Source organism: Oncorhynchus mykiss, chromosome 16 (genome assembly GCF_057628025.1).
Source record: "Oncorhynchus mykiss isolate SJ-2025 chromosome 16, ASM5762802v1, whole genome shotgun sequence".
NCBI classification, from domain to species: Eukaryota; Metazoa; Chordata; class Actinopteri; order Salmoniformes; family Salmonidae; genus Oncorhynchus; species Oncorhynchus mykiss.
The window spans coordinates 55,607,450-55,619,625 of record NC_143037.1 but is presented as its reverse complement, the minus strand read 5'-3'; the positions used below and the strand labels follow the sequence as shown (position 1 = coordinate 55,619,625).

General features: G+C 42.4%; 1 protein-coding gene across 1 annotated transcript; it reads right to left on the bottom strand.

Annotated features, from left to right (window-relative positions):
* Nucleotides 1-955: 955 nt before the first annotated feature.
* LOC110492266 (troponin C, slow skeletal and cardiac muscles) lies at nt 956-5,796 on the bottom strand. Its single transcript, XM_021566439.3, has 6 exons — nt 4,848-5,796; nt 2,920-2,950; nt 2,633-2,779; nt 1,863-1,977; nt 1,584-1,720; nt 956-1,377 (listed from the first exon to the last, which is right to left on the bottom strand). The coding sequence occupies exons 1-6, from the start codon at nt 4,869-4,871 to the stop codon at nt 1,346-1,348; spliced, it is 486 nt and encodes a 161-aa protein (XP_021422114.1). The 5' UTR covers nt 4,872-5,796; the 3' UTR covers nt 956-1,345.
* Nucleotides 5,797-12,176: the final 6,380 nt, after the last annotated feature.

Below are 12,176 nucleotides of genomic sequence, written 5' to 3'. Positions count from 1 at the left end.
ATTTAGACAACAATATGTTATGATTTCATTAGCTAGTAATATTTTCAATGTGGTGAATCTGATGTTGCCTACGTCATATATTAATTATCTCATCAGCGCATTGATTTGGCACAAAACCAGTGACGAATATAAACATTGTGCAAAAGACGCGCATGATTCGATACATCTCCATTGGTTGAAACCAGCTTCTGTAGCAGATGCGTTCTCGGATGCCCTCTGTTATTTTGACTTTTTCACATGGGCTCTGTCCTGTAAACCCACCCAAGAAATGAAGATACTTAACATTTTCCTAAACATATTTAAGCAATAAGGCACGAGGGGTGTGGTATAGGGCCAATATAGCACGGCTAAGGGCTGTTCTTATGCATGAAGCATCGCGGAGTGTATATTGGCCATATACCAGAAACCCCCGAGGTGCCTTATTGCTATTATAAACTGGTTACCAACGTAATTAGAACAGTAAAAATAAATGTTTTCTCATACCCGTGGTATGAGGTCTGATATACCACCGCTGTGAGCCAATCAGCATTCAGGGCTCGTACTAATGTGAGATATTTAATCTGTGTGTGTTTCACACAATGATAAAGTGATACCTGGTGTATGATACCCTGCAAATCTTGTAATTTGTCACTTATCTCAAGAGCCTTACCAGGCCTATATTGTGCCCTTTATACAGCAATGACCCATTGTGCTATGGGATCTTGGTGGTAGTAGCAAATATTCAAACGATAACTTTGAAGACCGAAGTGGAGAAGGGTTCCATGTGAACAGCAGTTGAACATGGGTCAGTCGGTCCTAAGAGATGGGCGAACGCCGTTCGGAAGGGAGGGGCGATGGCCTCCGTCGCTATTCCTTTGTTCTACAATACAATGCAATTCAATACAATAACATACAATACAATGGTGATAAGCAATCCTGTTGATATCAATTTGTTTGAATTGAAGACTCATCTGGATTACTGAAAATCTTTCTTTATTGAAAATATACAGTATTGTGGAGAAGAGTGTTTCCTCCCCTAGGTTAAAATTTCAAATAAAATATTATAGGATTATGGGGGGTTAAATCAATTTGTAGTTCAGAAATTCACTTTAAGGACATAACAAGACCTATTATCTTTAAGGTCCCTTAATAATGCTATGGATAAAAACTAGACCACATACAAGATGTCAACCAAGGCCGATACACATTGAGGATATAACACATGTTTAGTGGTAGATGGAGCCAAGCAGAAAGAGGTTTTTATTTCAATGTTGTCCAACGTATTCAGGCAATAATGTGATGTTCAGAGCTAAGAGGAGGTATGAGTATTTTCCCGGGCTGAGAGTCCATGAATCTTTGGAGTCCTTTACTCAACCCCCTTCATGAATTCCAGGAACTCTGTGGAAGAGAATGACACCCACAGCTCATGATGGACAATTTCTTATTGACTGCCTGGATTTGAACTGTGAAATGTTTTGAATGGATTACCTAGACGAGTGTCATTGGTGCATGTAGCTGACAAAAACAAACTAACAATTACACATTCTGGAAGTCCCAGCCTGATCTTTTGTCTAAAATTATTACTGTTGGACCTCTTGTCTTACCATCATAATCAATCTTTCCGTCATTATTTTTGTCTCCATCCTTCATGAGCTCTTCGATGTCATCCTCAGTGATGGCCTCTCCAGTTGACTCCAGCATGGTTTTCAGCTCCTCCAAATCAATGTAGCCATCTCCGTTTCTGTAAGCAGCGTCAATGAGTACACATATCCCTGACAACATTGACATTATTTTTTAGTTTTCTATATTTTTGTCTTTATAGGTTCTTGGCAGAGTAAGCACAAATGTTTTTTGGCAGCCACTTTGCTTGATATTAGCCTTACTTGTCGAACATGCGGAAAAGTTCAGCCAACTCTTCCTCTGATTTTCCTTTGCTCTCCTCCTTCATGCAGCGCACCATCATCACCAGGAACTCATCAAAGTCTACTGTCCCGCTGCCTGTAACCCCCCCAATGCACGCACACACACACACACACAGACAGACAGACACACAGACAGACAGACAGACAGACAGACAGACAGACAGACAGACAGACAGACAGACAGACAGACAGACAGACAGACAGACAGACAGACAGACAGACAGACAGACAGACAGACAGACAGACAGACAGACAGACAGACAGACAGACAGACAGACAGACAGACAGACAGACAGACAGACAGACAGACAGACAGACAGACAGACAGACAGACAGACAGACAGACAGACAGACAGACAGACAGACAGACAGACAGACAGACAGACAGACAGACAGACAGACAGACAGACAGACAGACAGACAGACAGACAGACAGACAGACAGACAGACAGACAGACAGACAGACAGACAGACAGACAGACAGACAGACAGACAGACAGACAGACAGACAGACAGACAGACACACACACACACACACACACACACAGTGTCTTAATGCTGAAACATAGTAATGTGATGACTTCGAAATTAACATTTTATACCAGTCTGAAAACTATGTATGAACCACTCCTCAGGCTACCTGACCTAATGACTTTGCCTAAGGTTAATTCATATTGAAGTGAGGGGATGTAGTATTGTGTGTTGATATGTTTGTATCCATGGTGACGCACCATCCTCATCCACCTCATCTATCATCTCCTGCAGCTCCTCTGGGGTGGGGTTCTGCCCCAGCATTCTCATCACTTTCCCCAACTCCTTGGTGCTGATGCAGCCGTCCTCTGCACCCTGACATGCAATGTCAAAGGCTGCCTTAAACTCTGTGGGGACATAGTGGTGAGAAGCAGATTAAATGGATCTTATGGGTATTACTAGTGCTTCTCCACAGACATGAATGATGCAAAATTAAAGAAGACATGGTTTGTAAGAGCAATTATTGTGTCCAAAAACCAAGACTCACCATTTTTCTGCTCTTCTGTTAAGTTCTCAACCTGAAGGGAACAGTAGGGAAAGTTACATATTGTATGCAATTTACTCACGTTGATAGACATGGTATAGTACTTTTGAACTCATCTTAGTCTACTTTATGTGCCTACATTATGCAGATTGGTTTGCCTCTTTGACATTTATGTTTGACAAATTGACGACTCATAGTTGGACCACATTGGTGGCCATTTCCTCATTGTCTTGTCTCTCTTGACCTTGGTATGCAGTCAGCCCTGAGCCCTCACAGTGTGTAATATATTCCATCAGTACCCCAGCCCCATCTCCCTCTTGTTGAACTCAACCCAAAACCTGTGGAGCACAGCCCCCTACCCATGGTGCAGTCTGACTGAAATGTCACGCTGCTTTCTTCACCTCCTATTCTTGTATTGTGGCGAGGGGGGCTCTGGCACAGATTCTGCTGACAGACATTTGTTTGAGCCGACAGCTGTCTACTCTCTTCCTTTTCCTAACTGTCCTTTGTTCTATGTTGTCAGGCAGAGAAATGCCAGAAATCCCATCTAACCTCACATTACGTCATCTGGGTACGCAGAAAAGATAATGCTGAGCTCAAATGTTCATAATGTCATGGCAATGAGCTTTTTGTTGTGCAGTTCACATTTAATCGACCTTTTCAGAATAGCTGTCCTCATAGAACATGGCCAACTTTGTGTTTAACCTTGATGAATCTTGGCACTTGTTAGTTGTTCATTCAAAAGATACAATGTTGAATTTCCATTGACTTTACAACTCTCTTGGTGAGATCATTTATTCATACACTGTGAACTCTAATTTTAGAAGGACAATGACCTTTTCTCAGAGGGACAATAATTGTCAACACATTCAGAAAAGTTCTGCTGGCCATTCTTGATTCCTCTCCTCTATAAAAAGATGGTGTTGAATGACACTTTCACATGAGTTGCTTTCCCATCGTATGACCATGTTTAGTTGGGTCTTGACACTCAATATTACTGCACTTACTTTGACCAATCAACGTCAAGGTGGGAACATGTCTATGTGACTACCAATCCCTTTCACGAGTACTTGGTTTGTCAAAGGTACCTTGGGTATACTGAAATATTTTTTTTTAACCAGGCAAGTCAGTTAAGAACAAATTCTTATTTTCATTGACGGCCTAGGAACTGCCTGCTCAGGGGCAGAACGACAGATTTGTACCTTGTCAGCTTGGGGATTCGAACTTGCAACCTTCCAGTTACTAGTCCAACGCTCTAACCACTAGGCTACCCTGCCACCTCATAATTAACAACTCGGTAGCTCTCGTGAAATATATCTTGAATTGAGGTTGACTGGTAAAACCATTTCTCGCTTCTCATTTCTCGCTTCTCACAGCTCTTGAACGCAGATTAGGGCTTTTTGACATCATCAACGTCTAATTCAGTTGAACAACTAGAGATGACTTTCCTCAGGGCCCATTAACCTCTATTCACCTCTGGCTTGTGTCCAGAGAGTGTGTACTGTAAATATAATGTGAGCTGGAGCATATAACCATTGTGTGAAATGTGTTAAACATAACACCACAGTCATGACGGGCTGTTATTTTCACATATTCATGTTGACCTTGTGCCTCAACAGATATACCCCCGTCCACAACCTGAGCCAACAAACCGGCAAGAAAAGGCACGTGATTTCATAACAGTGCCTTGATTTTTACTCAGCCGCAGTACACCCAGGTACGCCAATGAATGAAGATTGAGATCATTAGTCCCTCCTTCCTCCCTAGTATATCAGATGAAGACTCATAGCTGACCTCAGCCAATCGATTCTAACTGTAATGTGAATGTGCGGTGAAAAAGACTGTCTATTATCCCAGACAAAAACCATCTTGCATCCTCCTGTGTCAACTGACCCCCAACCTGCAGGTTTTGTCCCTGTGTCTGTACTCACCGCTGCTTTGTATACATCATCCATGGCTGCTGGCCTGCCTTTCTCTCTGTCTCAGTCACTGGAACACACTGACGCTCCCACAAACGCCTCAGACACAGGACAAAGGATAGAAGCAACACCTGCCCCAGCATTTATTGTTAGGGGCGTGTGGTGTTTAAAAAAACTTCTGACCCTCTCTCTGCGTCATCCCACTGTTCTCATCAGAAGAGAGAGAGAGTGAGAACTATAAATAGAGGACGAACCGAGATGGTCCAACAATAGGAGAGCCTAGGCCACAGCACCTAAATTGGTGATATTTATTGTCTCCAAGCTAGATCTGGAGCAAACGGAGCAAAAGTTTTTTTAAGGATATCAAATCAATACACTTCTTTGTATTTCCCCCTGCGGTTGTTCTGGACATAAAAGCATTTTTTTGTGAAAAATAATGATATTTCACAGACAAGATTTTGTGTTTGTTGGGAATTTGGTGGCCTTTCTACACTGTGGTCTGTGGGGAAAGAATCAGTGTCTTCCAGCAGGGATCCTGTACTTTTTATGTGTTGTACCTGCACCTTTATCTCTCATTCGGCTATGGAGATAATAGTGTATGAATTTTTGTGCCAACAAAAAAGGGGTTAAATATGTGTCATAAAAATATCGAAAGTCGAAAGTTTACATACACTTAGGAAGGAGTCATTAAAAATCAACCACTCTTAAGGGCGCTGTACTGCAAAGCCAGCTTTGCCACCAGAGACTCTGGCTTCGCGCCCAGGCTCTGTCGTAACCGGCCGCGACCGGGAGGTCCGTGGGGCGACGCACAATTGGCCTAGCGTCGTCCGGGTTATAGGGAGGGCTTGGCCGGTAGGGATATCCTTGTCTCATAGCGCACCAGCAACTCCTGTGGCAGGCCGGGCGCAGTGCGCGCTAACCAAGGTTGCCATGTGCACGGTGTTTCTTCCGACACATTGGTGCGGCTGGCTTCCGGGTTGGATGCGCGGGTTGGATGCGCGCTTAAGAAGCAGTGCGGCTTGGTTGGGTTGTGTATCGGAGGACGCATGACTTTCAACCTTCGTCTCTCCCGAGCCTGTACGGGAGTTGTAGCAACGAGACAAGATAGTAGCTACTAAACAATTGGATACCACGAACTTGGGGAGAAAAATTCAAATTAAAAAAAGAAATAATAATCAACCACTCAACAAATGTCTTGTTAACAAGCTATAGTTTTGGCAAGTCTGGTAGGACATCTACTTTGTGCATTATAATTCACTGTATCACAATTCCAGTGGGTTAGAAGTTTACATACACTAAGTTGACTGTGCCTTTGAACAGCTTGGAAAATTCTTTAGAAGCTTCTCATAGGTTGATTGACATCATTTGAGTCAATTGGCGGTGTAGCTGTGGCTGTATTTCAAGGCCTACCTTCAAACTCAGTGCCTCTTTGCTTGACATCATGGGAAAATCAAAAGAAATCAGCCAAGACCTAAGGAAAAAAATTGTAGACCTCCACAAGTCTGGTTCATCTTTGGGAGCAATTTCCAGATGCCTGAAGGTACCACGTTCATCTGTACAAATAAGAGTATGCAAGTATAAACACCATGGGACCACACAGCCGTCATACCACTCAGGAAGGAGACACGTTCTGTCTCCTGGAGATGAACGTACTTTGGTGCGAAAAGTGCAAATCAATCCCAGCACAACAGCAAAGGATCTTGTGAAGATGCTGGAGGAAACAGGTACAAAAGTATCTATATCCACAGTAAAATGAGTCCTATATCTACATAACCTGAAAGGCTGCTCAGCATGGAAGAAGCCACTGCTCCAAAACCGCCATAAAAAAGACAGACTACGGTTTGCAACTGCACATGGGGACAAAGATCATACTTTTTGGAGAAATGTCCTCTGGTCTGATGAAATAGAACTGTTTGGCCATAATGACCTTTGTTATGTTTAGAGGAAAAGGGGGGAGGCCTACAAGCCGAAGAACACCATCCCAACCGTGAAGCACGGGGGTGGTAGCATCATGTTGTGGGGGTGCTTTGCTGCAGGAGGGACTGGTGCACTTCACAAAATTCATCCAAGTTATTGTGGGAAGCTTGTGGAAGGCTATCCAAAATGTTTGACCCAAGTTAAACAATTTAAAGGCAATGCTACCAAATACTACTCGAGTGTATGTAAGCTTCTGACCCACTGGGAATGTGATGAAAGAAATTAAAGCTGAAATAAAAGCTGAAATAAATAAATCATTATTCTGACATTTCACATTTCTAAAATAAAGTGGTGATCCTAATTGACCTAAGACAGGGAATTTTTACTCAGATTAAATGTCAGGAATTATGAAAAACTGAATTTAAATGTATTTGGCTAAGGTGTATGTAAACTTCCGACTTCAACTGTATATATTTCCTGAGCTTTGTTATATTTTCTTCAAACCTTATTCGTAATGATTTATTTTTCTAATGTTTGTTTAGCCATATATGAATGTGTTATTCAATGGGTTCCCATAGTGCCTTTACAAAGAATTCATACCCCTTGACTTATTCCACATTTTGTTGTGTTATAGCCTGAATTCAAAATGGAATAAATTATATATATTTTTCTCAGCCATCTACACACAATACCCCATAAGAGCAAAGTAAAACATGTTTTTTTGGAAATGTAGCACGTTTTTAGAAAATGAAATACAGGAATATCTCATTTAGATAAGTATTCACACCCCTAAGTCAATACTTTGTAGAAGCACCTTTGGCAGCAATTACATCTGTGAGTCTTTCTGGGCAAGTCTCTAAGAGCTGTCCATACCTGGATTGTTCAACATTTGCCCATTCTTTTTTCACATTTCTTAAAGCTCTGTCAAAATTGTTGTTTATCATTGCTAGACAACCATATTCAGGTCTTGCCATATATTGCCAAGTAGATTTAAGTCAAAACTGTAACTTGGCCACTCAGGAACATTCACTGTCTTCTGGTAAGAAGATTTGGCCTTGTGTTTTAGGTTTTAGGTTATTATCCTTATTTCATCTCCCAGTGTCTGTTGGAAAGCAGACTGAGCCAGGTTTTCCTCTAGGATTTTGCCTGTGCTTAGCTCCATTCCATTTGTTTTTTATCCTGAAAAACTCCCCAGTACTTAACGATTACCAGCATATTTATAACATAACAAGCCACCACTATGCTTGAAAATATGGAGAGTGGTACTCAATAATGTGTTGTATTGGATTGGCCAATTTTTTTGCAGTGTTACTTTAGGTCCTTGTTGCAAAGAGGAGGCATGTTTTGGAATATTTTTATTCTGTACAGGCTTTCTTCTTTTCACTCTGTCAATTAGGTTAGTATTGTGGAGTAACTACAATGTTGTAGTCTTCAGTTTTCTCCTGTTACAGTCATTTCCCTCTAAAACTGTTTTAAAGTCACTATTGGCCTGATGGGGAAATCCCTGAGCCGTTTCCTTCCTCTCCGGCAACTGAGTTAGGAAGGACACCTGTATCTTTGTCGTGACTGGATTAATTACACCATCCAACTTGTAATTAATAACTTCACCATGCTCAAAGGGATATTTAATGTCTGCTTTTGTTATTTTTACCCATCAACCAATAGTTGTCCTTCTTTGCGAGGCATTGGAAAACCTCCCTGGTCTTTGTGGTTGAATCTGTGTTTGAAATTCACTGCTCGACTGAGGGACTGTCACACCTGCTCCCGCTCTCCCTCCCTGGCGCTTGAAGGCGCCTGGCTGCCCTGCACTACGCACTCCTGCCACCATCATTATGCAAACCTGTTTCCCTCGTCACACGAATCAGCGATTTATTTGACTCACCTGGACTCAATCACCTACTTTCATTACCTCCCCTTTATCTGTCTGTTCCAGAGGTTGTTCCATGCTTCGGCATTATTGACTTTTTGTTTCCCCTGTTCTGACGCTGTTCCTGTTCTGTCACTTGTCCGTTCTGTCACACCTCAGCCAGTTCGCCAGGCTCCCACGCCTCTGCCGGTTCTTCTGGCTTCTACGCCCCCAGCCGGCTTGTCCAGCGCCCGTGCCTCGGCAGGCCCGCCAGGCTCGCTCAGGTGGGACGCCGGGTGGCGCCCCTAGAGGGGGGGTACTGTCACGCCTATTCCCGCTCTCCCGCCCTGGCTCTCGAGGGTGCCAGGCTGCCCTGCACTACCCACTCCTTCCACCATCATTACGCACACCTGTTTCCCTCTTCACGTGCATCAGCGATTCATTGGACTCAACTGGACTCAATCACCTGCTTTCATTACCTCCCCTTTATCTGTTTCTTCCCGAGGTTGTTCCCTGCTTCAGTATTATTGTCGCTTGGTTCCCCCTGTACTGACGCTGTTCCTGTTCTGTCACTTGTCCGTTCATTAAATGTTCAACTCCCTGTACCTGCTTCTCATCTCCAGCGTCGGTTCTTACAGGGACCTTACAGATAATTGTATATGTGGGGTACAGAAATGAGGTAGTCATTCAAAAATCATGTTAAACATTATTATGGCACACAGAGTGAGTCCATGCAACTTATTATGTGACTTGTTAAGCAAATGTTTACTCCTGAACTTATGTGAACTTGCCAAAACAAAGGGGTTGAATACTTGTTGACTCAAAACATTTCCACTTTTCATTTTAAATGAATTAGTAAAAATAAATCCACTTTGACATTATGGGGTATAGTGTGTAGGCCAGTGACAAAAAAAAAATGAAATTGAATCCATTTTAAATTCAGGCTGTAGCACAACAAAATGTGGAAAAAGTAAAGGGCTGTGAATACTTTCTGAAGGCCAGTTTTGATCTATGAAATTATGTTTCTTGGTACGAAAGGACCGGAAAGAAAGACACGCAGGGTTTTAACCCGCAATTCTGCCTTGACAAGGCAGTGTAGTAGACTAGTTTTACTAGTGTCTTATGGTAGACCATTCCATTCTTGTGGGCCAGCTAAGTCGTATTGGTGTCTCTTAGGGGTCTTTGGTCTGGTTGGCTAACTACCTCTCTCAAAGTGTGCAGTGTGTAAAGTCAGAAAATCTGCTGTCTCAGCCACTGCCTGTCAAGTGGCAGAGTGGTTGTGCGGTTGACTTGTTCTGTTTGATTCCCTCATCGGGTAATAATGATTAACTATAAGTTGAGTGCTGCAACAGTGAAGCCCTGCCTATCGTAACCTGTATTAATGTCCTCAAAATACACCATGTCAACACAGAGGCATCAAATATACATTTCCTTTTAATTGTTTAAACTCTTCATATTCTGTAATCGTCAAATAATTTTTTTAAAGCAATCATTAACATTGGAGTGTATTGGTCTGTACGTTCCCTAGTTTCTTGATAATCCTATATAGATGTATAATATGTTTAGGACATATATACAGCGAACTGGTAAAATCAGCAAAGAAAGAGGCAGGTGGAGTCATTATGACAACAGATACTGTACATAGATAAATCTATTTTGGATGCTTTGTGTCCTTGACTGGAAATAGTGCGCCTGCACCAACATTTCAGCTGTCAGAGAGAGAGAGAGCGAGAGAGAGGGCGAGAGAGAGAGAGCATATGGTATGGTGATAAATCTGCTATTGTCTGCCAGCTGGATTACAGGTCAAAGGTCAAATTTCTTATTCTGACCTAAAATATATAGACTGTAAATGATGGTTATATTTCTGGAGATAAGTGACCACAAACTGCACTGAGGCAAACTGGTTATGTCAGTTTCTTCACATAACATGTGTGTGAATATATGTTTGATGTGATCATAATTTCTTTGAATGTAGTGAGGTTTCAGGTTTCTTTGTGTCTTGAGCCAAGATAAGCTTCATATGGCTGTATTTATTGTAACTCTGTCATAAATGGTAAAACATTTCTGAAAGTGCTGTGCCAGGCCTTGAGTAAAAATATTATTTTGAAAGGTGTGTGGCAAATGTGACTAATTATAATGAGGATGGATGGATTCAGTTACTGGCTGCAGTTACAAGCCTATCTCTGACCTTTTTAACCTGTCTCTCCTTTATGGGGAGGTTCCCATTGCTTGGAAGGCAGCCACTGTTGGTCCTTTATTTAAAGGGGGAGATCAAGCTGATCCTAACTGTTATAGACCTATTTATATTTTCCCCTGTTTATCAAAAGTGTTGGAAAAACTTGTCAATAATCAACTGACTGGCTTTCTTCATGTCTATAGTATTCTCTCTCGTATCCAATCTGGTTTCCGCTTAGGTTACGGATGTGTCACTACAACTTTAAAGGTCCTCAATGATGTCACCATTGCCCTTGATTCTATGCAATGTTGTGCTGCTATTTTTATTGACTTGGCCAAAGCTTTTGATACGGTAGACCATTCCATTCTTGTGGGCCAGCTAAGGCGTATTGGTGTCTCTTAGGAGTCTTTGGTCTGGTTGGCTAACTACCTCAAAGTATGCAGTGTGTAAAGTCAGAAAATCTGCTGTCTCAGCCACTGCCTGTCACCAAGGGAGTACCCCAAGGCTCAATCCTAGGCCCCACGTTCTTCTCAATTTACATCAACAACATAGCTCAGGCAGTAGGAAGCTTTCTCATCCATTTATATGCAGATGATACAGTCTTATACTCAGCTGGCCCCTCCCCGGATTTTGTGTTAAATGCTCTACAACAAAGCTTTCTTAGTTTCCAACAAGCTTTCTCTACCCTTAACCCTTGTTCTGAACACCTCCAAAACAAAGGTAATGTGGTTTGGTAAGAAGAATTCCCCTCTTCCTACAGGTGTGATTACTACCTCTGAGGGTTTAGAGCTTGAGGTAGTCACCTCATACAAGTACTTGGGAGTATGGCTAGATGGTACACTGCCCTTCTCTCAGCACATATCAAAGCTGCAGGCTAAAGTTAAATTTAGACTTGGTTTCCTCTATCGTAATCTCTCCTCTTTCACCCCAGCTGCCAAACTAACCCTGATTCAGATTACCATCCTACGCATGCTAGACATAATTCATAGATCGGCAGGTAAGGATGCTCTCGAGTGGCTAGATGTTCTTTACCATTCGGCCATTAGATTTGCCACCAATGCTCCTTATAGGACACATCACTGCACTCTATACTCCTCTGTAAACTGGTCATCTCTGTATACCCGTCGAAAGACCCACTGGTTGATGCTTATTTCTAAAACACTCTTAGGCCTCACTCCTCCCTATCTGAGATATCTACTGCAGCCCTCATCCTCCACATGCAACACCCATTCTGCAAGTCACATTCTGTTAAAGGTCCCCAAAGCACACACATTCCTGGGTCGCTTGTCTTTTCAGTTTGCTGCAGCTAGCGACTGGAATGAGCTGCAACAAACACTCAAACTGGACAGTTTTATCTCAATCTCTTCATTCAAAGACTCAATCATGGACACTCTTACTGACA

Excerpts from the sequence above, each read along its gene's own strand:
- LOC110492266 (XM_021566439.3), bottom strand. The coding sequence starts at position 4,871 with ATGGATGATGTATACAAAGCAGCG. Across the intron at positions 2,780-2,919 it reads AACAGAAGAGCAGAAAAATG|AGTTTAAGGCAGCCTTTGAC; the intron begins GTGAGTCTTGGT and ends ATGTCCCCACAG. Across the intron at positions 1,378-1,583 it reads CGGAAAGATTGATTATGATG|AGTTCCTGGAATTCATGAAG; the intron begins GTAAGACAAGAG and ends TCTCTTCCACAG.